The sequence below is a fragment of the Cnephaeus nilssonii genome (assembly GCF_951640355.1).
Source record: "Cnephaeus nilssonii genome assembly, chromosome: 16".
Lineage (NCBI taxonomy): Eukaryota > Metazoa > Chordata > Mammalia > Chiroptera > Vespertilionidae > Cnephaeus > Cnephaeus nilssonii.
In genome coordinates, this window is record NC_137087.1 from 54,462,189 (window position 1) to 54,487,779 (window position 25,591).

The following is a 25,591-nucleotide window of genomic DNA, read 5'->3' on the forward strand; positions in this document are numbered from 1 at the left end:
TTACTTTGCCTCACTCTAAGTAATCCTACCTCTAAAATTACATTTGGATGTGCTAATTGTACTTTTAGCAACACACAAGAAAGTAACTCCTAGAAATTAAAATGGAATCTGACATGTGGTCTTGTCCACCACCCTTGGAACACATAGTACCCGTTGCGGGGACACAGCCCTGAGGTTCTGGTGGGACAGTGAGTTTCTAAGGAAGGAATGTTCCATGTGAGGCGGAACCATGACCAAAGGCCCCTGCAAAACTGTGGCCCCAGTCCCTTTGGTTTTGATCTCCTGACAGCCCAGAGCCAAGGACTCCGAAGGATAGATACAGAGGAGACATTTTCTGTCAGTGACAAGAGAGTGTGTCTCAGGCAGCTGTCGCCGAACAATTAATCTTCAAAATGAGATCTCAATTACCAAACATGTGTTTTCATGAGCGAGGTCCTATTCTCATCATCCGAAGCTGCCATCAGACACAAATAATATATATTTCCATTCATAATTCTCTCCCCTTAATGCAGTCTTGATGATGATGATGATGTATGTTGTAGCTGTTGACTCCTCGCTGTTGGAATGGTTAACATATTGTGAAAATAGGCACAAACTCATTCTTTCCAAGCTGAGTTTTTGCTGTTAAAATTAGAAAGAGCAATATGACTTTGAACAGCGTGAATAGGAAGAGAAGATGATCAATTCTTGTGCTCGGGAGTGCAACTGACTCTCTGGAGCCAGGATTTCTTGCTGTCTCATCTTAGATCTTCTTGTGCTGCTGGTAATAAAGACAACAGAGTGAAAGGGGTGGAGGCTGAGAGGGATAATGGAATATTTTAGTATAAAATGATTTTGATTTTAATATGGTTTCAATTTGCATTAACAGATAGACTTGGCTATTAGAAGCTTGACAGAAATGATATGCACTTAGTTTATCGAGGGGGTTTGAAGTACATTTTTGATTCAATATCTTTTGATTGGCTGCTCACCCAAAAGAGAGGACATGTCTTGAAAAATTTAAAGAAAAATCTAGACAATATATTTTTTTATAAGTTGTCACTAAAATTAAACACATATCTATTGAACAGACAAGTACCAACGCCATTTGTTCAGCACTGAGACTTGGCAATGGTGACTCCCAAGAGACCAGTGAATCCTTTGATTTCTGAAAAACAATTAGGATTTTTGTTCAAACCAGCGTAACGGGATGAAAAATACTTTCTTGCTCCATTAGGAAAATAACCACTTTCCGTCCTTGCTCCCGTCCCCTTTGAGGGTCTCAGCGGTTTCCTGCCCAGGATTGGCTTTCTTTCAGCCACTGGTCCTTGGGCATTTTGTTCCATGAAGCCATTAGGGAAATAAATGGGCCCTCCTTCCCGTAGCTGCCATTAAATGTGTTCCCAGCTCTTCATTCAGGAAACAGTCTGTGACCAACAAGTCCCAGAACTGAGTCCAAAAGGCACTGCCCACCCCCGCCTCATCACCAGAACAACTCCTGTCCTTTTCCCGTGACCTTCGGTAGACCTTTCCTGACTCAGGGGCCAATGATGCCGTCTTCCCTGCAGGGCCTCTGGTATTTGTGGGGCAGCACCTTGCCCTGGGAGCCTAGCACGGGTGACATCTAGAAACTAGGAGGCTGCCTTGGTGAACCCCCCAAAACTTGTTTGAAATGTCAACACCGTCCTTGTTGGGACTTTTAAACAGAGATTTGTTACAGACCAGCAGAGAGTTGCCTGTCTGTCCTGCCTCCAAAGGATGTTTGAAAACTCGAGTACGTGATTCACACCGAGCACTAATGAGACCTGGAGGATGATAGGAAGGGAGGGAGTTCCCATAAGCACGTATTATGGAAAGTTAATGTCATTCCAAAGCAGACCACCCAGACAGAACGCACGCCGCCTCTACTCAATGAGGGGTCCAGGAGACACTCCTCATTCAAGTTCTAGTCCTCTGTCCAGACCTGTGGTAAAGCACTGAGGAACTCTTCTAATGCTTGGTTACTGTGGATAGTACCATATTTTCCGGCGTATAAGACGACTTTTTAACCCAGGAAAATCTTCTATACGCCCAGTCGTCTTATACACTGGAAAATACGGTAGTATTTTTGCGAAGATAACATGAGGTTTTGCTTACCACCAGACTCTCCATTAATATTTATTTCTACAGAGGCCGGGATCAGGGCCTGTTCTTTGTGTGGGAAAGTAGCTACCAAAATCCCAGCTACCTCGTTCTCTTTGGGCGACTTTTTAAAATTGCCTATGAGAGTATATTATTTAAAATCGCCCATCATGTTTTAAGGAAACACACTTTCAAAGGTAGGATCACCTACTGTGAACATTGGTAAAATGGTACATCATGTCTTCAGGAAATATACCTTCCAAGTTAGAATAGCCTGGTTAGAAGAAACACCTGCTTCTGTGATTCATCTGTCATCTCTGGAGTTTGGGACTTGAGGGAGTTAGAGGAGGGAGGGTCTGGAAGGTTCCAGAGAGAGCCCTACCCTCGTCAGATCTGCTGTGAGGTTGATACGCAAGTCGTCTTTGCTTAAGCACTTCCTTGGTGGGGTATTGATCAGAGCTGAATATCTGGTTTTACTTGATGTCCTGGCCATTCCAATGGATTAAATGTATTTCAAATAGATAAGCGAGGAGACACGGTTTTAAATATGCAGAACAACAGGGCAGGAAGTCCATATGGCACAGAATAAGGACACACACTTCTGAAAACTTAAAAGGCTGTCATCAGCTAAGCCTGCCCGTAACAGCCACTCTCGAAGATAATTGCCACCCATGTGTCCTTGATGAAAAGCACATCACGCTGCCCAGGACATTGTCTTCAACTGCAGCAAGAAAGACTTAGATTAGCTGAGGCAGGACTTCCTCCCGAGTGACCCTGTGTTATGAGAGCCAGGGGCTGGGGGTGGGCTCTAGGATGGGCTCGATGCCCTCATACTTCCGTCCCTTTTTCCTCCTCTTCAGGCCTTGAACGTCTCCCTGAGCTGTGGCGGAGACAGGTTGTTACTGTCACCAGCATAATTGGTCACGTGGGGACATGAATTTTAAAGAGCTGGGCTTGTTTCCTCACTTCCCATTTGGGCAACTGATAGAATCAACCTCCAAAGGGTGGCTGACCCGCTCGATGGTGCTGGCACTGTTCTGGGTGCTGAGTGGCTGCCCTCCAGAGTGCGCCATCTGGCCACGGAGGCAAAGCCGTGGGCACACCAAAGCCTCGCCCCGCAGGCAGCACTGCAGGGAAGTGAGAGGAGAAAGCAGGTGGGGAGGGGGCATCCCGGGAAAGGTTTTACCCATAGAGTAGGACACCTTCGAAGATGGGTGGGCAGGAAACTGAGGGGAGGCTAGGGCAATGGCCCGATGGAGGGGATAGCCAGACTTGAGCTCATGAGTCCCCACTCCAAGCCCGCAGGGGACAGGGAAGCAGCCCAGGTGGGATTGCTTACAGCCTAACGAGGTGGGACCTGCACCTGACACGCAGGCCCAGGAGGCAGGGATTGCCAGGGAAACCGGCCATCTGTATTCCCTTCCCAGGTAAAGGCTTTTGTTACGTGTTTTCTTGAATCTCTTGAAACTGTGTAGGTCAAGAACACCCTGACCGCCGGTGGACTTGCCACTTGTGTGCACAGTTAATGTGCCATCAAAACTACTCTGGGGTCCCTTAGACCTCTGGGTGGACAGACCAAATGCTGGTGACTTGTGCTGGTGCCTCAGCATCCTTGGCTAATGGGTCACTTCTGACCCTAACAAACTTTCATCCTGGGGTCACTGCCACCCGCTCCGCAGCTCACAGGGGCCTGAGAGGGGAGCTGGGGGCAGGAGGGACCGGCTAGAATCTGGACTCGCATATCTGGAGCAGTCACAGTGGCCTGTCCACCTCTCAGGACTTATTCAGGCTCCTCATGCTGAGTGTTCGTTGATGCCCACCCATGTCTTCCAGGGTCAGGGGAGCCAGAGCAGCCACAAAGTCTGTCCACTTCCGTGCAGAGCCCCATGCGCCCAGGCAGGGAATGCAGATGGGGCCTGGGGGCCTCCCGCCAGACAGGCATCCGGATCCAGGGCCCCACCCCTCCCCCAGTCTGTGCCCGGGAGCCATTTGGGCAGCCTGGCAAGTGCGCTGGAGCAGCTTAATGTGCGCTCCTGCTTCAGAGACCCGAGTATTAGGGAGAATTATAAACATTCCTTTCTGTGGATTCTGGGTTATTTTGCCTATTTGGAGTAATAATTCTCATTATGCTTTGTGGTCCTTTTTAATAAAAATGACATTCCCTTTCTCTTTAAAGGTTGAAATCTCAGCCTAATGTATGACCCGCACTCTCCGTGGAGAGTTATAAAAATTAGATTATATAACCTCACATTTCCTGCTAATGAACATGGCGATGCTTCGGCCCAATGAGAGGGAGACAAGAGATGGGGATTTATGCTTTAATAATCCTGCTTAGATTGGGGTGTGTGGCTGCGGGCAGCGGGCCACCAATGGGCACAGCAGGCACTGCGGCTTTCCTGGCCGGCGGGGCAATATTTTTTGGTGGCAGTAAATCTCTCCGGGGCGAGGGTTTCTTAGTTTCTTACGCTGCACCAGGGGACAGCGGTGGCAGTGGCTGTATGTATGAAATTGCTCTGGAAATAAGACTCTTCTTATGTAGAAAAATGCTACATGGTAGGTACTGCTGTTCTTTGGGTTTTAATGTATAGATAGAGGCTGCTCTGGGCACCCACTGGTACCAGGCATGACGCTGGTGGCCATACATGCACTCTTCCTATTTGTTCTTCATGCTCTCCCTATGAGACAGGTATTGTTCGTGTCCCCATTTTACACTGGGACCTTCCTTAGGGCAGGGACTGTGTTTTCGTTTCTGTATTCCCAGTGCCCGGGGCAGTTCCTAGCCCGTGGTTGGTCAGTGTTGCTAAATAACAAAGGGAGACCTATGGTGGTTAAGTTTTTGAGACAACTTGGCCAGGCCTTGGTACTCAGGTATTTGGTCAGGTATTATTCTAAATGTGTCTGTGATGCTGAGTGGAGGAGATGAACGTTTATATCGGTGGACTTTGAGGAAAGCAGGCTGCCTTCCATAATGTTTGTGGGTCTCATCCAATCAGCTGAAGGCCTTCATACAGATGGGTCCCCAAAAAAGAAATTCTGCCAGCAGACTTTGGATCTGCAACTCTTCCCTGAGCCTCCTCTGCAGATGTTGGATTTACTAGGCATCGACGATGGTGTGAACCAATTCTTTAGAAGTAAGATAGATAGATAGATAGATAGATAGATAGATAGATAGATAGATAGTTATTTCTATATCTATGTCTATATCTCTAGCTAGTTAGCTAGCTATATAGCTATCTCTATATCTGTATATATCTTCTATTGGTTATGTTACTCTGGAGAATGCTAAGTAATACAAGACCCAATCGAATTTTCAAATGTGAACCACATGGGAAGTACCTAGGGAGTTTTAAAAAAATACTGATTTCTTGAGCACCATAACCGGATAGTCTGATTTAATTAGTCAGGGTACAGATAGGAAATCAGTACTTTTAAAAATGCTCCTCAGGTAGCCATCATGGAAATGCAAATCAAAACCACAATGAGATACTTCAAACCCACTAGGATGGCTCCAATAAAGAGGACAGGCAATAGTAAGTGTTGTCCAAGATGTGGAGAAATTGGAATCCTCATCCATTGCCGGCGGAATGTAGCAGGCACCTTGGAAAAAAGCCTGAACATTCCTGAAATGTTAAATACAGAATTACTGTAGGATTCAACAATTCCACTGCTAGGTATAAGCCCAAGAGAAATGAAAATGTACACTCACATAAAAACTTGTACACGAGTATTCATAGCAGCATTGTACATAATCACTAAAAAATAGAAACAACACAAATGTTCACCATCCAGTGAAAGTGACTTTCCTTTGTTCTTGAAAGACATATTCACTAAGGATAAAATTCTAGGTTGACAGTAATTTTCCCCTTGGCACATTGAAGATAGCATTTTCTTGTCTTCTAGTTTCCATTTTTGCTGCTGAGGAATTAGCTATCAGTTTTTGAAGGTGGTCTGTTTCTTCTCTCTGGCTTGTCTTTTTAAAAAATTTCTTCATATGTGCTGTCGTCTGCATGTTTGTGCTCCTCTCCCCGCAACTCAGTCAACCTAATGTCCAATGGGATGGTCCTAGGAGGTGGGGGCTGTGGGGGGGTGCTTATAACTGACCCCAGAGAGCTTGCTTTCCCCTTCCAGGGTACAACTGGAAGTCTGAAACCCAGAATAGGACCCTTACCTGACCATGCCGCCACGCTGATCTCATATCCACCCTCAGAGCTGTGAGAAATACATTTCTATTGTGTATAAGCTCTTCAGTCTACTCTGCACTCTGGCTTTTAAAATATTTATTTTTTCTTTTTAGTGTATTAAAGTTTTATATATATATATATATATATATATATATATATATATACACACATACATACATATATATGATTCATAGGAATCGATTTACTTTATTTCTTCAAATATTTTGCCCCATTTCCTCTATACTCTAATTCACGAGCTTAATTTGGACCCGGATTTTGCAGTCTCAGCACTATCACCACAGTTCTTTACTGGGCAAGGCTCTGCAAAACACCGTAAAATTTTTAGCAGCATCCCTGGCCTCTGCCCAGGGAATATATACAGGCCGGGAGCATATAGTCCCTCCTTTTGCCAGTGGTGACGGCCAAAAATGTCCCCTGAGGGCAAACCTGCCCCTGGCTGGGAATGACCCTGACTTAGACATATAGTACACCTTTCTAACCACTCTCCCTGTTTTCTTAATGCCTCGTGCATGCATTCCAAACCTTTGTTATTTCTGGATAATTTAAATAATTTCTTCACTACTTCTCTTTTTAGTTTTATCTTCTTGTTTATTTTTTATATTTTCCATATCTCTGCTTATATTCAAACTGGTCTTTTATTTCTATAAACATAATCATCTTCTTCTTTTTTTTTTTTTGTCTCTGATAATTTCAGGATCCGAAGGCATTGTTACCGATTTTTGGTTTTTGCCGGTTCTTACTTATGGTCCCTCATTTCCTTGTGTGCTCAGCAAAAGAGTTGCTCGTTTTCTTTGAAATTCTGTCTGTGGGGAATTTCGGTCTCTCCAGGGATGATGTGATTTGGTGTCTGCTGGATCCCTGCTAATCTAGGGCCACTTCCATTGCTGAGAATGTTCAGACTCCTCCAGGCCCCAACATTTCTCCTGCAAACCTGCGTGAGGGCCAGCTTGTGGATGTCGGTTCTCAGGCCTCTTTCCCCCTCTGTTCCAAGGTTCAAGAGAGGTAACACTTCCCGTAGTTCATTGGTGGTTAGAGGGGAGTGGAGTTGTTCATAACTCACCTTTACACTAAAAGTCCAGCTCACGGGATCCTAGTTTTATTAGTCAGGGTCTCTTATTCAACCCCCCTTCCTGCCAGAGGGACCCTGTACTTGGTCGTTGGTGCCCTGTGAGGTTGGGAAGACCTCAGCTCACTATCCCCGGCTCTGCACGTGCCCCCAGCGAGAAAGCTGTTCCGTTTTCTGCTTGCCTCTTGGGCTCATCCCTCCACTTTATTTTCTGCCTTCATGCGCCTTATTTCCTTGTCAGTTTGTCAATGCCCTTCAGAAGGTGATTACGATTTTTGCCCAGCTTTTTAAGCTATTTTTTAATGGGAAAGTTGGTTGAGGTACCTCGTTTGTTCTCTTACCCGGCAACGAATATTGAGTTGCTTTTTATTTTGCTTTTTCTAGTTACACATCAATTAGTTTATTGGGTATGCCACTTCAAACTATACCTGTTTCATCCACCATACACAGCGAGCTGGAGGTTCTTGGGTTGGGGTTTTATAGGACTTGCAGATGGAGAGCTACACTAGGAATACCGTTCCATGGCTGTCTTCACAGACCTTTCTGTTGCCGTTGACCCTCTCTGGCTGGAGGCAATTACATGTGTGAACTTAATGTAGTCCCGGGTCCCTGAGGCTCGCCCCGACCATGCACTGAGAGTCCGCTGAGCAAGGCACTGTCTCAGCACAAATGGTTAAGAACTTCCAGCATCAAGAAACCATTTCTGGCATCTTCACCTTTTTAACTCGTTCCTCGGTGATTGAATGCCACTTTTGAATGAGCTTGGAGTGTGCCCACCTGCAATAAAAACTAGAAAAATAAGCCAGGGAAATAGTTTGCTGTTACTGACTGGGAATAGCCAGGCACAACAATCATAATGAACATAACGAGCAGGCCGATGACAGCAGTGGTGTTTACTCCGTACTGCTCCCTGTCCTCGGGACTTACCTGGATTAATCCATCCGGATGATCTCATCTAATTAATCTCATGAACAACTGGCCTTGCTGTTTAATTATTGCCGGAATCAAAACTGATTATCGCTGTGGAGCTAATGAACCACCTCAGCAGCAACCCTTGCTCACTCCCCTTGGCATTGACTTTGGCAACTGGCTCATGTTCCAAATGTGGGTGGGACCATCGGCACTGCACCTCATGGATCTTCAATGGTGTGTGTTTATGGATGAGGTAGGTGTTTCGTTTTCCTGTTGTAAAAGTGTCCCGAGATAAAATTATTACAGGTATGCTATATGATCCGACTTTTAGGCATCGATCCATATTTGTAACAGAAGATCTTTTGGGGTGTGTTCTAAGGAAAATCTTGGCTCTGTCTACAAGCTCATTGTTGGTCACCACTGAATGGAGGTGGTCACCTCCTTTTATATATTCAAGACCTTGATAGGCAGCCCATTCATTCTGCTACAGCAGCGATTTTCAAACGTTTTGTGCAACAGTCTCAAACCTACCCAAAGTTTGATAAGCACCCTACAAATAACTTTTTTGTCCTAACATCCTTGAGAGTAAGTTGTTCATGTGATAACTCATTACTTCTGGTACTTTTAAAATATATATATTTCCTACACATACAAACATCCGGCCATATTTCCACAACACAACCATCAAAATCAGAAAGTTATTGTGGGTGTGTCACCTACCATCTGATCCTCAGACTTCATTCAGATTCTGTGAATCATCCCAATAATGTCTTCGACAGCAAAGAGACCCAGTTCAGGATCACGTGTTGCATTTTGCTATCCTGTCTTTCAGTGTCTTTTTCCTTAGAGGTTCCTAAACTCGTGTGAACATGACACTTCTGAAAATTACAAGTCAGACGTTTTGTAGAACGTGTCTCCATTTGGGTTTGTCTGATGTCTCCTCATGATTAGATCTGAGCTATGCATCTTAGGCAGGTACGTCACAGAAGTGACGGGGAGTTCCTCCTATTCTTCCTATCAGGTGGCACTGTGGTGATTCATTCCATTTCTTTTTTTTTTTTTAATATATTTTATTGATTTTTTACAGAGAGGAAGAGAGAGGGATAGAGAGTTAGAAACATCGATGAGAGAGAATCATTGATCAGCTGCCTCCTGCACACCCCCCACTGGGGATGTGCCCGCAACCAAGGTACATGCCCCTGACCGGAATCGAACCCGGGACCTTTCAGTCCACAGGCCGATGCTCTATCCACTGAGCCAAACCGGTCCTGGCTCATTCCATTTCTGATGGTAACTTGCACTCTTAGATGAAGGAGGTCTATGTCATGCTAATCTCCCACCCTTTGTAATAAATAAGTATTTCATGGGGAGCATTTTTGAGACTATGTAACACCCTATTCCTCGTCAAACTTTCAATCTATTCATTTAGTTATGTCAATATTGGCCCATGGTTTCTTATTTTATTCTGATGCATATATTTTGATCTTCAAATATTTCCAGATGTGGCCAGTAGTTAGTTGCCCATTCATTTGCGTCTGAGGGGCAGGGTCCCTGTGGCCTGGTTGTGAGGTCCGAGACTTGCTAGTGAAGAGCTCGACAGGAAATCCCTGGAAGACGCATGGTGTCATGTTGATGTATGCGCTGGTTAAGAGGAAGGGAGGCTTTGTTAGGCAAGAGATCAGTGTCAGGAGGTATTGGATGGGTAACAGGAAATGCTTTGCCCATTTCCGGCCTGATTTTGTATCCCTTTCCTGGACTTCTGATCTCTGGATACTCTTCATCTATTCTTGTTTTTAGACAGCCTGTCTCTCCTTGCAGCAGGGGTGACCCCAGCCTGGGGTGAGCTTTGAGAAGTTCCTGAATGGCCCAGCTGGGCTGTCAATTAGCATAACTGGCAGGCCCCATCTGTCCAGTTTACGTTGTGTAACTAATGCTGCTCTAGCTTCCCATGGTCCAGATCTCATTCTGTGGGCACAGGTGGGGAGGAATCTCACTCCCCGACACGCTCACTGAGGAGGGAGATGCACGTATTAGCCTCGCCTGTGAAGTGGAGGGAGTAGTAACAATGTCTTCCCCGTGGGCTGTGCCGAGTAGAGGAGCTGATACCTGCAGGCTCCGCCAGGGCCTGGCACGTGCTGGCTGCTGCCTGTGGGAAGCTGAGATGCTGATGGTGGTACTGAACTCCCTGAGCCTTTTCTACCACGTGGGCAGGGCAACAGTAGGGACCCCCGGGACTGCCACTGGGGTGCTTCTCAGCCTCACTCAGGAACTGGTTGGCAAATTGCCTTCTGGAAGAATCACTGGCCACAGGTGATTCCACAATGAATATCAAGTGTCCTACCTCCCAACTTGTCTCCTGGCTTCTGGGTGGGTTTTCTCACCAGCACTCTTGGCAGGCAGGTTAAACACCTGGGCCTGCCATCCGGATGCAACCTCACCCCCATCTCCCCTCCCCCGCCCCCGCCCCTACTTCTGCCTGGTCCCTTTCCGGAAGCGTCTCTGAACTTACACTTGCGTCTACTCCCTCTTTCCTTGCTTGCCCCAGGCAGGTGTTTTCCAACATTGTGTTATACGACAGCATTCTCCAATAGTTGATATGTAATGAGAACGGGGAGTGGGAGGGCCCAGGATGAAGAATCCCACATAGCCTCCCACCTCAGCATTGACCTTGGGACTCACACCAAAGCCTCCAGGGCTCTATGAAAGCCACTGCCTGGGACAGTTACACTGTCTCCTAAGGAACTCACCTGGCTCTGCCCCAGCACCTGCTGCATGCCCCGTCACCAGAGGAATCTTCGTTACCCTCTGGCTGTGTTCTTCCGTGCCTCAATGTGTCCAGTCACTGCCTAGTGCCTGCCCAATAGAGCCCACTTCTGGCATGTGGCCTTGAGCAAGTCACTTAATCTCTTTGTCTCTCAGTTTTCTCATCTGTAAAATGGGATTTTAGTGAGTCCACATCTGATTGTGCCTATAAAATACTCAGCTCTGTGCAGACATAAGTTTGCAGGAAGTCTTAGATGACAATCTACTTGTTTACGTACACGCCATACCTTCCTTCTTCAATTGTAAGCAATGTAGAAAATTTACAATCCAGTGCCTAATATAGGGCCTGACACAAAAGTATTTGCTCAGTGAGAATTTTGACTCCTACATAGCTTCGCAGAATTGTGACTTAGGGCTTCCAAATCGTTATTTCTCAAAATGTGGGCTGGAGACCACCTATTTCAGAATAATCCTGAGTGTATACAGAGGCCTAGACCCCATTTCAGACCTACTGAATAAACATTCCTGGGGGCAGAGCCCAGGAATCTACAATTCAACGTAATATTCTAGGGGTTCCCTGCAGAGAGCCCGGAGTGGGTGTTGAATCCTTGCCTTTGGCTCTGCCCTCACAGGAACCCTCTCCAGGCTGAGAGGCAGTAATTCTTTGGTCCCATTCCCATCAATCTCTCTGCATCAACGTTTAATCTCAACAGCCTCCTCCTGCCCCATGCTGACATCATACAATCAGCCCATGCCAGAAATACTGACTTCAACCCAAAAAATTATAGCGAACTTCTTTCTCCTTCAGCTCTAGTCAAGACGTTATTTTGGGGGGACCGGGTCTTTCTGAGTGCCCGCGTCCCACTATTTATCAGTTCAGTAATAACAACAAAAGGCTCTTCATTTTTTATCCATTTGCCTGCGCTGTGAAGGCTTATTTTGGTTCCATGGAGGCAACGAATTAATTACTTAATGTTCATTTGTATTTTTCCCAACATTAGGCCAAATTTACATTGTGGAACGAGCCATCCATATAGTATGTGTCATAATTACTGTTTTGCAATTTCACACCAGCAAAAAATTATTAAAACTTCACGACTCATTAATGGCAAGTGATCATAATCGCTTAACAGAAAAGGAAAACGGCTAATGAGGGCGGCTTTGATGAACGCATTTGACCTTAAGTCATGAAGTCAAGTGAAATTAATAAGGCCGAGTGTTGAACATAAGGTTTTTTACAATGCACATCATTTCAATCATCGTAAAAGCCAAGCAAACCAGTTTTCAGTTTGACGCGATTTGAAAGCCTTTTAAGTCTTCACAACAAATTAAGGGAACGGGCTGTTAATGAACTGCTATCCAATGACAATTAAGTGACGGGATGTGAGTAGACGCAGAAATGGCTCTTTTTGATCAGTGCCGGTCTCTGACGTCCACTTGGCTGGGGAAACGGGCAGGCGCGTCACCAGGGCTGAAGTCTGTCCAAAAGAATTTAGCGTGTGGTCGGGAGGGACGTGGCGGGCACTGGAAGACCTCCCCCTCTCCATCCAGATGAATGCGTGGGGGTCTAGGAGGCTCTGTCGCTCAGAAACACTCAGGCCGGCGTTGGTTCCTTGGTGTTCACTGTGTATGTTGCAGCTCCTTTCACTGGTTTCATGTCGGGGATGAGGGACAGGAAGGGAAGGGTGACTCTCAGGGGGCAGTCCTGGCACTCAGATGGCTTGTCATGTTTCTCTTTAAATCTGTTCTTTTCCTGAAGGCAAGGGAGGTCATTCTCTTTGGAAAGCAAGCGTGTGCCGCAGCCCGTTAGCTTGGGCTGCGGGCACGACAGGGCCCCCCAGTGTGGGCGGAGGGGAATGAAGTGGGGATGTGAAGATGTGGGGTGGACCTGTGAGCTTTCCTGCTCAGAAGCCCTGGCCTCCCTGCCTCCCCGCCTTCTCCAAGGCTGGAGGGCAGAGAATAGCTTCTACAGGAACTGGCATCAGGACACTGAATTCAACTCTCATTTTGCCTTCCTTCGCTGTGTGGCTTTGCATCAGTCACTTGCCCTCTCTGAGCCTCCGTCTCTTCATTGCAAAATTAGATCGTTTCCATCTTGGGGTTGTTGTGAGGACTGAATGAGGTCATGGGCATGGACCCCATCCGTCCTGGTGCTGGGAGTGCGTGGGGAGCTCCCAATACCCAGTGGCTGTTATTATCACGATTCCTCTGAGGGTGCTGTCCACAGGGCTAATCTTGACATTCCTGCCACCGGAAGCGCTCCTCGTGGCCTGGGTGGGCCCCGTGTGTCACCAACCACAGAGGGAGAAGTTACTTAAAAACCCTCCTAGGCACATGGCATACACAGGTGCCTCTTCCCTACATCGTGGCCATTTCTCTCCACGGAGGTCCGTGGGGCCCTGGGCATGCAGAGGCAACGGCACTCGGCGTGCTCCGGGCCAGGCCCCTCTGCTGCTCCTCCAAGAGCAGGGCCAGACCTGAGGTGCCAGCAGTTGTGCACAGCTCGCCTTCCTTTACTTTGTATTCCTTAAAAATCAGTGGGGAAAAAGAATATACAAATGTAATAAAAACTGCTTATCTAGGGAATATCCCACTACCATCTATCTACCTTTCTATCTATCCCATCCATCCATCATCAATTTATCTATCAATCCACCCATCCTCCTTCTACCAACTATCTATTATATCATCGTCATCATCAATCTACCTTCTATCATCTATTCATCCATCATCCCTCTATCAACTATCTATTATATCATCATCAGTCTACCTTCTATCATCTATTTATCCATCCATCCATAATCAATTTATCAATCCACCCATTATCCCTCTATCATGTATCTATTATATCATCATCTCTCTATCATCTGTCTACCTTCTATCATCTATCACCCTCTATATCATCATCTATATATAATCATCTGTCATCTTCCCCTCCCCCCTCTTTCTCTCTCCCCTCTATATTTTTAAAATGTACACAACTAGGGCCATATACTTAATTGTCCTGTATCTTCTCTTTTTACTTTACCACATTCCACTTTCAATTTCAGTGACCATAAGTCTACTTTTTTTTATATAGGAACTTTGATATCCCCTCGTCTCCATGCACCACGAGTTCTTCAACCAGTTCACTGCCGATGGACATGCAGTTTCAGGTATTTCGCGATTTATCACGGGTTATTCTGCAATGAAAATCCTTTGGCATGGATCTTGGCACGCTGTGTAGGAATGCAGGATAAATCCTGCAGTGGAGTTGTTGGCTCGAAGGGGATGCGGATTTTAAAGTATAACACATATTGTCAAACAGTGTTCTAAAAAGAGATGGTACCTATTTATACAGGCACTCAAAGTCTTCTCAAGCTAAATATTCACCATGTTATTTAGACACGGTTTATTGTCTACCAGCCAGGATGGGAGAGACCTTCCTGAGGATAAAACCCATCAGAGCAGCCAGCACTGCCCGTTTATGTAACTTTTATGGATCCTCCTGCCCATATCTTCCCCATCACTGTTGTCGTTTATGCTTTATTTAGATCACCAAGCACAGGCAGTCTTGCATCTTGTTTCTGTCATAGTTTTTATTCACTTTCTTGGCATTTCTCTCAGGGTTTTATTAGTCACTTCTTGCTCCCGCTCCTAACATCTGTATCACCTGTGTGCTGGGGATTTGGTTGCAGTCAGATGATTAGGATACTGAGGGGCTGTGGGAGGAAACGGGTCCCCAGAGCGCTGCTGCCTCTGAGGTGTGACTGGTGGTTCAGGGGAGATGTCAGTGTCCCGTCCTTTCCCAGGGGCCGGGCGCTCTGGGGTGCTGCCACCTGGGGTCTGTTTCTCTGTGAGCAAAGTTGGGGATCTCTGCTCAGGCTGCCTGAGAACCCCTGACTGGTGAGATGCGGGGTCTGGGGCTTTGCTATGCGTCTAACACCCCAGGCCCAGATCCAGTGCTCACAAAGGTTTTCTCTACACTGTGGGGTCGGTGGAAACCATTCTACACTTGGTCCTTGGAAAGCAGGCCCGGGGAGCCAGGGAGGAGGGGACCCCCGTTGGATGAGAAATCACAAAAACTAAGCGGGTCCCGCAGGACCTGCAAGGGCGAGGCCTCGGGTAGCGAGGGGATGTGAGGTGCAGGACGTGAGGTGCAGGGACGATTACTCCCTGTGTCTGGGCGTCAGTGTTTTGCCGGATGGTCCGAGATGCTCACCTCCCCAGGAAGGTGGGGGAGTTGTGTTTTGAGCCCCACAACCATGATGTTCTAGCGAATGAATCCAGCCCATGCGGGTTCAGGTGCTTGTTCTCTGCCAGGCGCTGAGCTCCATGTTGGAAATGAGGGCAACGACCACCCGACGTCTTGCCCTCTCATTGGAATACTATCTGTGAGTCCATACACGCAATGCCGTCCACACGGGACTGGGAGAACCACCTGCCCGTCTTCTCATTAGAACACGGCATGTGGGCTATTCGGTTGTGTCTAAATCAGTGGCTCTCAACCAGCGGATTTGATGCCTCCCCCTCCCAGGGGGTTTGTCAATGTCCTAGCAAGCGTATCAAACTCGAGGCCGGTGGGCTGCATGCCTTAAACGAGTTTGACAGGCTTGTGGGGGTTGGGCGGTGCGACTGGATCTAGTGGGGGTTGGGCGGTGCGACTGGATCTAGTGGGGGTTGGGCGGTGCTACTGGATCTAGTGGGGGTTGGGGCGGTGCTACTGGATCTAGTGGGTAGAGACCAGGGGTGCTGCTAAGTAGCCTGCAGTGCACAGGACCAACCCCCCCCCCCCCGCCCCCCACACACACACCTGCAGCAAAGATTCTCTAAAAGCACCTGTGTCGGCCACACCGTCCTTGATCACGTAACTCCTCTGCTGGGCAGACCCGCTCTCCTGACACTGGGGATCTCTATATGTTTGTAGGTTTCAAGCTCATTTCCCAATGAATTACAATACCCCCACCCCCACCCCCCCAAAAAGATACCTCAACAACCATTTTTGTTTTTCTAAAAAAAAAGAAAACGTTTATTAGGATACTCGAGGGTGGGGGGCTGGCTGAGGGACGACGTACGTGTACAATCAGTAGTGCTTGAGCAAATGCGAACAGGAAAGTCAAACATCACAAAACCACTTCCAAAGTCCAAAGGGCAAAACTCGTACTTCTGACACGTGGAGGGTCCCCGTGGGTGTGGGCGAGGAAGCGCGTTGCACACAGCTGTGCGAGGAGGCCGCGTGGGAGGGACCCCAGGGGGACCTCGGGCTCCTTCCTCGGGAAAGCAGATACACCGGCCCGGGGGATACATGTATGTGCCTCAAAGGCAAAGACGCAGGCAGCACACTATCAAGTGGAGAGCGGAAGGAAAGCCGCTCATCTGGGCCCCTTCTCCCCCTCACCCCGGCTCGGAGGAACCCCTCTCCCAGGACAGAATCCTAAAACGACCCTAGAACCCAGAATCCTTTTGGTATTCCACCTCCATCGTTAAACTTGCAGGAAACAAAGAACAGGAGCTGAGACGTACCCTCCGGTGAAGAGTACAAATCCAGCGCCAGCCCAAAGACTGCACCGGAAAAAGTCCGCATCCCAAATCTCACCCAGCTTCTCAGCAGGGCTCGGATTAAACAGGAGAAAATAATTTCAATATCAAGGGATAAGGCGCAGGAGATGAGAAAACTCTTTAAAGCCAACTCTGTGATGAAAAGTGTTTCCCCTCCTCCCTCGGGGGGACAACGAGAGGAGAAAAGAAAAGATAGATAATTAGGAGAACGATAAGGCCCTGGATTTCAAGTTTCTGAAGCGGTTTCTTCAACCCTCCGAGGACGATCAGCTATTTCTAAATCCAAAAGAGCGCAGCAGAAATATCTGATTGCCGTAGGCCTTGGCCAACGAAGGCAGGGCATTTCTGGGATTTGGTGCTATCATTTCCATTCTCCTCCCCGCCCCCCAACACACATTTTAGCTAAAGCTACGAAATAAAAAACAAAACAAAAATCCAGATCAAGCACGCTTTGCACGCCGAGGAAGATGCTGCATCCCGCCGCTCCGCAGCGTCTGGGACAGGGAGCTCACGTGCCACTGTGCCGAGCAGGCCTGCAGCTATCCCTGCGACAGACACCCTGCCCAGAGCAGTGACAGGACAGCCCTTTACCTACGGGTAACAGCCCCGGGGTTGCCATACGCAGGGCATCCATCGGTTGTTCCAATTCTTCATCCTACTTGAACCTTACGACGTCACGTTTGACGGGCACCAGGGGTCACTGCTCGTTCAAGGTTCTGCAATGGTGAGTGGGCACTGCCGAGGGTTTGCTTTCCTTGGCTACAGAAGGCTGGCGTCTCCCGTTGTCCCCTGCGCCGTGGCTGGGACCTGACGGCTGGGACAGTTCACTGACAGCCCCACCTGGCCACGCTCCCAGCCCTCTGAGGCTCAGAGAAAACAAGGGAAGGGGCTGATGGTCTCTGGCCAGTCCCTTGGCACTTTCTACAGAACAAACCACGGGGACTGGTAAGAAAGCCCAGCCTGGGATGAAGAGAAGAAAATGAGAGCAAACCTTCGATGGAGGCCAGTGCCAAGCTTGGCGGCTGCCCTGGAGCAAGAATAAACTCCCCGTGGCAGTGGGACAAGAGGCGGATGTGGGCACCTGCCAGAGGCACACGGCGAAGTCGCAGCTGCGCTGGTCAAATGAGCTGGAGGCCTCAGGGGGCTGAGGCCTGGATGAGTGCGAGCAGGCCGCGGTTCTCCGCAGGCAGCTGATTAAAGCAGCGTCGGTGGGCCGGTCCCACTCCTCCGGGCTGGGTCTCAGAGCCATCAGAAGTGCAGGTGGCGCATCCTGCTGAACACCCCGAGCCGTCTCGGGGAGGCAAGGGGAGCTCATCAGAGAGCAGCAGGCAACAAAGGGATGCCTGCAGAGGATGCAGCAGGTGAGACTGCGCTAAGAGGGAGCTCAGGGGCGTGTTGAATGGACGAACTTCCTAGTCGGGGATTAGCATCATCTTCAGATCTCCTGGCCCCTAAGAAAGGCGTCTCCACCTTCAAAAGGCCAGGGTCTACCTGTGAAAAAGGCCTCTGCTGGAACAAGAAGCAGTTGGGTCCGACTACATTTAGAGGGACGAGGATGAAGAATGGATGGGAAGGGACCGTGTTACATATTCAGGCAATACGTGACAAGGGTAAGGGTAGGGGGCGGGGCATCAATCAATATGAAAGGGAACTGAGGCAGCCAATACCTTCACGCACTATCCTTGTGAAGTGAAATGTCCCACTAAATACACCCCGGGTCGGAGGCGGTGGCAAAACCCACAGATTTAAGGCCTCTGCAGTGAGAATGGGTCTTGGAGGCACGGCTCTCCTGAAGAATTCCAGACAACAGGCTTCAAACAAATGGTCACGTGAGAATAAAAGCCATGTCGAACTCAGGAAGTGTCCGATCTATACACGAGAAGCCCGTCTGAGGAATAAGAGAAGAACTTAGCTTCTTAGGGTGTCCAACCCAATTCCCAGCTGTTTTACTCCTTTAGAATCTCTAAAAAGACATTATTTTCTCTGTTACCCAGGTATTAGTTCAGGCTTGCTTCCCCCAGAGACACTGCCATCTAATTGAAGGACCTCTGGCTCTTTGGTTAGGACACGGTTCCTATCCGGATCAGTAAGGGACATCCTCGGACTGTGTGATCGTCACCCACGCAGGTGTCCTCCTGTTGCACCTCGATTCGCCTCCTCTCCAAACGCCTCAAGCTCAGTGCAGATCGGCCCTTCTGCGGGGACCGTGCCTCATCCATTCGTAATTTACTCTGTTGCCATTGCTTTTGGTCTTTCTTGAAAAGATGGGTCGGTCTCCCATGATCTCATTTGCTTTATCAAAGAGCAGAAGCAGCAAAGATCACAGGGGTATGAATTCAGGAGCTCAAGGACAGCTTCGAAGGAGAATTAGGAAATGGGAACTCGCTTCAGCAGGCCTTTTCTGGCCCCGAGTTTAGACTCAAAGAAGTACATTGCCTGACTACATGAATGAAAACATATATTTTGGAAGAGACAGCCCCTCCAAGGCCGCTCTTTGGTAAATACTAACGGCAGAAATACATTTATGCCGGATTCTAAGAAAAGAATGTGATTATTTTAACTCCCACTGCTCTTCCATCTCCTTCCCCAAGCACTTGCCACTGACTTTGAAATGTTTCTGCCCCCACTTCCCTAGGGCAGCAGCTGGAGTGTGGGGAGTGTCTGACTTAGGGTACAAAGGGGCAGGTGGGAAGCTGGACACAGCTGGAGAGGACCCATCCTCAGAGTGTGCGCATGACAAGAGCAGTCTTAACACAGCCCAAACCAAAGGCCACCCAGCCCTGGAGGAGCCTTGCCTGTATTTGATGAACTCAGACACACGGCTTCTAAGACATTTTTAACTACAGGATAAACAAGTTTTTTAACAATTCATTTTAATGGAAACCACACTCCTATCGCATTTTGGATACAGTTTGCTATACTTGGTGAAAAATACCTAATGTAATTCTCAACTTACATGTTTTCTACTAGAGACTCGAAAAATTCAAATATGGAAAAATACAGACTCAGGTGGCCTTCTGAATTAATTCCCTCTCTCTATTGTGCACGCCTTCCTTCCTGTGCTCTATTAACAAGACACACAAAACAAAGATTGGCCGAAGAGATTCAACATCGAAGTGGAATGAATGTGCTTCTAATTGGTTTGGCAAACGTGCCTTTCTTTTCCTCTGAAATAAGTTGGGTGTTCCTAGCCTTGATCTGGGATTCACGGTCTACCTGGACAGAAATGACTGTTTTGGTTTTGTCGAAGTCAACTATGATGAGCTGCTTTCTGCCAGAGGCCCAAGCCTCAGCGGACAGCCCTTGTACTGGGTGGCTCCCTAAATGCAGGGACTGAAAGACAAGAGGTAGTGAATGATTTCTGCTTTGAGTGCTGCAAAAGATAATCAGACACGGCAAAGATTTAAGTCACTTGCCTGTTCCAGTCCCGGGGCACATGATGGGGTTTCAAAGCCACTGGGTTCAACTGAGATCACGCCGAATGGCAGAAACAGGCTCGGCATGATTTTATAAGCAGCTCTCTAATGTGTTGTCCTTCCCCCCGGCTATTTAATCAGCAATTTATTTTCAAATTGAGGATTTGGTAACTCTAATATGCTTCTATTCCTGAAGAAAAATGAGATCTTTGTTGGTGATAGATGAGGCTTTTCAAAATGTAATTTATGTGTTGTACATCCATGCGTTCTTCAGCGCAGGGTACCCTTGTTAGCCCTGATAACGCCCATCTCCTCGTGGTCATCTGAAGCTAATTAGAGCCGCTGTTTCCTGCAGAAGTAATCAATAGCTTTCCACAGTAGACCACATGGACTCAGACCCACATGCAATTAGTCCAGTGTAGATGCACAGGGATATCTTAATTAAAACGAAATATGCCTTGTAAGGGCTATGCTGTCATAGATGACTGGAATTCCAAGTATTTTGACACATTTAATGGGTTTATTCAAAGTAAGTCTTTAGGAAACTTTTCACTAATCAAATTGGTTTGGTGAGCTTCCCTGGAAAACATTTTGAAGTGAAAATGTTGGTTCTTAGTATTATCCATTTATATTTATTAACATTTGGATATAAATGCACTTCAGACACCAATGGAGCTCAAAGACTATGCCTTCAGCTCGGAGTTAATAGATTTTCAAACCCCAGTAATGTGACTAATTCTTACAAGACAAGCGTCAGTGGGCCGAGGGGATCAGCATGACATGGGGACCATGGCTTCCTCCTCCAGCCCCTCTACTGATGTGACAAGAAAGGCGATGTTCCCAGCACTCTGCGAAGGTGGAATCGCTTTTCGATTTGGTTCTGGAGACACATGGCTACCAGCACCCGATCACTGTAGATTCTGAATCGCGCCATTCCAACCGGACTTCCCAAGCGCACGCGAGGGTCTCCTTAAGGAAGAGGACGATGGAAGATGGGATGCCGTTCACAGGCCAGATGCCCTATACCCAGAGTCCTGTTCTGTGTATCTGTGCCAACCAGCTCATCTCCGCAGACCTAGTGTTGACCTTGATCCACAAGTCTTTTCTTCTCACACAGTCAGTCCCGGTCTGCCCTGGAGCATGCAGAACAAATGCAAGCAGGTTCCTGATGACCTTCAGACCCAACTGCTCTCCACAGCGGCCAAGCCATCGCAGTCCGGAGAGAACTCCGAACCCTGGCATGGACCCGCTTCGGAAGAGAGGGTAGCATGTCCCCGTCCCCTGTCCCAGTCAAAGCTGCCTTTGTCAGGCAATGCGAAAACCAAGGTACTGGATTATGGCAATAGCAAGGGTGCCATCAGCCACTGCGGAACCTTTACCAGTGGCCACCAGTTTCCTCACATCGTAGGATGCATTTACCAGCGCACACGTGTTTCACCAAGAAATGGTGACAGATGAGCGTGGCTGCTCTGTCTCCTCCTCCTGTCCACAGCAACGTGACGCAGAGCTCTCTGCTGAAGCACGAGGCCCCTCGGAATCGGCCTCGGAGGGCTGTTCAGGGAGTTAGTGTCGGAGCTAACCCCACTGAAGGGGAGGAAAACAAGCTCCGTGTTTTGTATTAAACCATCAGTAAAAAATGGAGACAAGATCATTATTCTCAAAATATAGAAAGCCAACAGTTGAAATCATTTAGTAGTAAATTGTTTTCTACATAGAACATCAAACATGTAAAGAGGTTAGGGGGACGCTTCAGCTCTGCTGGGCGCTTAGTGGGAGGGCTTCTCGCGTGGGGAAGGCTCAGGAGAGGGAGGTCGATGGCCCAGGCTCGGGAAGCTTCACACCCACGCCCCTCACTCTCCGCTTGCACTAGAAGCCAGGCACCACCTTTGGGTGTGACGGGCGCTTTTGGTTTTGTAGGAGAGAGCAGAACTGGCTACGGAACACAAACATTAGCGCCGAAAGGGCTAGAACGTATAGAAAGCTGAGCATGGGGACAAGCTCGCCTGCACAAAGTCCATCAAGGATTCTCTTGAGGAGAATCTCTGATTTGTGACCAAAAAGCTTGGGAGGCTGCATTACGTCATCAGAAACCAAAGCCACCACATGAAATGGGGGAGACTCTGGAGCAATACTAACTCCTTCGCTAGCTGGCAAAGGGCAGGGTTAAATTGTTAAAATCATCATCATCATGAAAAACTTGGCCCCCGTTCGCTTCACAGCCAGATGTACAAACTGCCCCTTTACAATATAACATACCCCAAAGCCTTCTGAGTTTGGAATGTGGCACTGCATTGGGAATCCCACAGAAGCCCTAAGGATCACAAGAAGCTTTCTTAAAAAACAAACCAAAAAAAAGGGGGAAAAGTTTCAGTTGGATGAAACTGCTTGAGCAATGTTTCAACGGAGCGCCTAAAACTGGAATTTCAGATATACGAGAGGACAGGAAACAGATAACTTGGTGAGTGTCTTTTTACAGGTCCATGTTGTTTCGGACACGCAGCTACAATGTTTCTGCCAGGGACAAAGGTAAGAGGGTGGACAGGGCGGTTACCACCAGAACCAGCCGTGGGCTCAGACCGCAGCTCGGAGGGGCGGCCATTGATTTTGTGGTTATGTGGCTGGAGGCACCGGCGAGGCCATCCTTTTCGTAATCGCGCTGTAAGAAAGAATGCTGCCGTTACCATCCACCGCAGGGGTTCATTCCATCGCCCTGTATTTAACCACACGTCTTTCTCTCTCTCTCACCCCCGGCCCCTAACTAGCTTCTGTCACTCATCGAAGCTGGCCCAGGGCCTCCCAATTCACCCGCCTGTGGTTGTATGGGAAGCATCATGAATCTGGGTGAGAACTAGATACTTTTAACAAACTGTCTGCTCAGCATTCATATCTCTGCTCCTCTGTTATGGATTTTAAAATCTACTTGGGTGGGGGGGGGTGGAATGTGAATTGCCATCCCCCCCTCCACTTCCCAGATCCCCTAGTAACTACGCAGCATGGAACCCTGTCCTTCTGGGACCACTGACTGGGGTGGAATGCTGGCTGACCCTGCCCGCCATGGGAGGAGGACAGGAAGAATCACCTGAGAACACTTGCCCAGGTCAATACCGGCTCAGACAGAGAGGGGTCCCAGGTCACATCGGGACCAGCAGAGCCGGCAGCCTTCCCTTCGTTGGCCTAGATTCTGTAGATGGAGTCCTCCCTGCTGCTTTGTAGGAGAGCCCAAGCCAGCACCCAGGCGTCCTGTGTTTTATTTAATCCAATATTTGCCATCTCCACATGCAGTCAATATAAAATCAGAGATTCTTTTCGTCCATACCAAGTCTTCAAACTATGACACAGCAGGTGTCAATCCGGACCTGGCCCCTCCTAGTCAGCATGGCTGACCTTCCATAGGATGTGCTACTCCCTCCCGCCCCCAGCACCGGCTCAATCCCATTATGTCGCATCTCACCACAGTGAGCCAGGATCGTGACAGAATCATCCATCTCCTCACCTGTAAATTGGGGAGAGTTACGTGGCTGCCCCAGATACCTCTGGGTTGCTATGGCAATGAGAGGAACTGGAGCTAGAGGACATCCGGTAAGCAGGGAGCGTACTTTTCTGTGCCGGATGATGGCATGTGCCTGTGGCTTTGGGACAATGGTATCCACGCTGGGTCCAGTTCTGAGGCGAGGAGCCCGGGGCCCCTCACTTGATTCTAACTTTATCCAATGGCTGCACCTTGCTCGAAGGCCGGAGGAACGTGGAGGGTGCCTTACTTTTTTTTCTGGACTGGAAACTTTGTTGTCTCTGAGCCCTTCGCATCAGACCCTGCCCCAGGGGCCCTGTCTCTATGATGCAAGGAGACCCCGAAAGAAACACAACTTACATCAGAAAGACAGAGGTGTGGACTGCCCGACACATTGGATTTCAGCTTCTGTGCCTGAGGAGAGACAAACACACACACAAAATCACGCCTGCATAAAGTGAAAGAGTAATTACTACAATCCATTCATCAACTGTCTAGGGCAGTGCCATTGATAACAGGTGAAGTTAATAACATTTTATTTAATCCAATATGTGCCATCACCACGGATAAGCAATATAAAATGATCCAGATACTTCACATTCTTTTTTTTCCAACCAAGTCTTCAAAATATGACAGCACATCCCGTTTCGGACCTGCCCCAGTTCAAAGGCTCAATAGCTCCCGGGGGCTAGTAGAGGAAGCACAAGATGAGGTTACTAAAGACCAAGTTTGGAAGTCATTTATATTTTGAACTCCTGCTTCTGAATGTTAATTTCTGGGACGTACCTTCAAAGCACAAATGTTGCAATAAAAATCCCCGTGTGTTAGTAATATAGAGATAGGCGCTCCTAAAACTTGTTTGTTCATTTGCTTATTCATCGCTCCAGTCAACACTTACCAAGCTATTTTCCAAGGCAGGGCCTATGGCGATATGAACACAAGGATGGAGTCCCTGGGCTCACGGGCTGCCCTGCGGTGAGTAAGACACTCACTGCTTGGACAGGACAGGTGGACTTTCAGACGGGTCTCCTCAAGGAATTGTGCGGGCATCATAGACGCCCGACCCAGCATTCTTAAAACCTGGTCCTCAGGGAGCTGAGCTGCGAAAGCTATACGTTCGCTAATTCCATACGACTGGAACAAGTCTCCGCTGGGCTTGTCCCTGAGAACTGAGTTGAAGGTCCCATTACTCACACAGTTGCAATGAAAATTGCCAAGCGGGTGGCAGCCTCCTTGTTTTACATAAGTAAACAATTAGGGTGCAGAGAAGTTACGTGACTTACCCAAGGTCACACAGCAATTTACTTGTGAGTCAGGACACAGACCAGGTCTCTAAAAATCTTGAACAAAACTGTGCTCTTTCCTACATTACAGTGTTTCTCCCAGGGAACCCTGGCATGCCTTACCTGCCCCCAAACCCACACAACCCCTCCCAGGACCGCCACCACCCAAACAGGAGCCCAACGGCACCAAATGTCGGAGCGCCCATGTGCCAACAGGATGAACCTGGTTCGGCATCCCGCCGGAATCAGTAGCATCTGGCAAGCAGTTCCGTGGGAATGGCCTTTGCAGGCCCCGTGCCTGCTGCAGGAACTCTGCAACTCACTGAAGACACACGAGCTGAAACGATAGCATCTTTACCCAAGGAGTAATTTATTGGCCATAATGCTACTTGGGAGGCATCGTAATCTTTTACTGATATTTGCATATGCCAGCTGTGAATATGAAATGGAAACCTTTAAACAGGCATCAAGAATAAGACCCTGGGAAGCACCCCCGGGCTGTTCAAAGGTCACTAAATGTTATATATAAGAAGATCAGAGGTGAAACTGAGAGAGGAATTTAACCTTATTCCACAACCTGCTTTTAATCTATATTAATAGCAAATCTCGGTCTATGGCATTATTACCTGCAGAGAGAAACGTGTAGAACTTTCCCACGTTTTATTTCTGTTTGAGAAATAAATTGGAATTGTGCCCAGACACCAAAATGACCCTAAAACATCACATTCTGTCTCTTCTTTCTGAGGCCATAATCTACAAAAGACACAAACTTGTGTGCTAAGGGCCTTTGCATAACTAAGAAA

The 25,591-nt window shown here is 48.0% G+C and overlaps 1 protein-coding gene across 1 annotated transcript in view; it reads right to left on the bottom strand.

The window, feature by feature from the left end:
- Positions 1-21,509: 21,509 nt before the first annotated feature.
- Positions 21,510-25,591, bottom strand: part of GFRA1 (GDNF family receptor alpha 1) — a 181,419-nt gene continuing 177,337 nt past the window's right edge. The window contains exons 8-9 of the mRNA XM_079794066.1: positions 23,866-23,919; positions 21,510-22,653 (exon numbers count right to left, since the gene is read on the bottom strand). Of these exons, the coding sequence (XP_079650192.1) occupies positions 22,498-22,653; positions 23,866-23,919 (210 nt within the window). The 3' untranslated portion in view covers positions 21,510-22,497. The remainder of the gene's footprint in view (positions 22,654-23,865; positions 23,920-25,591) is intronic.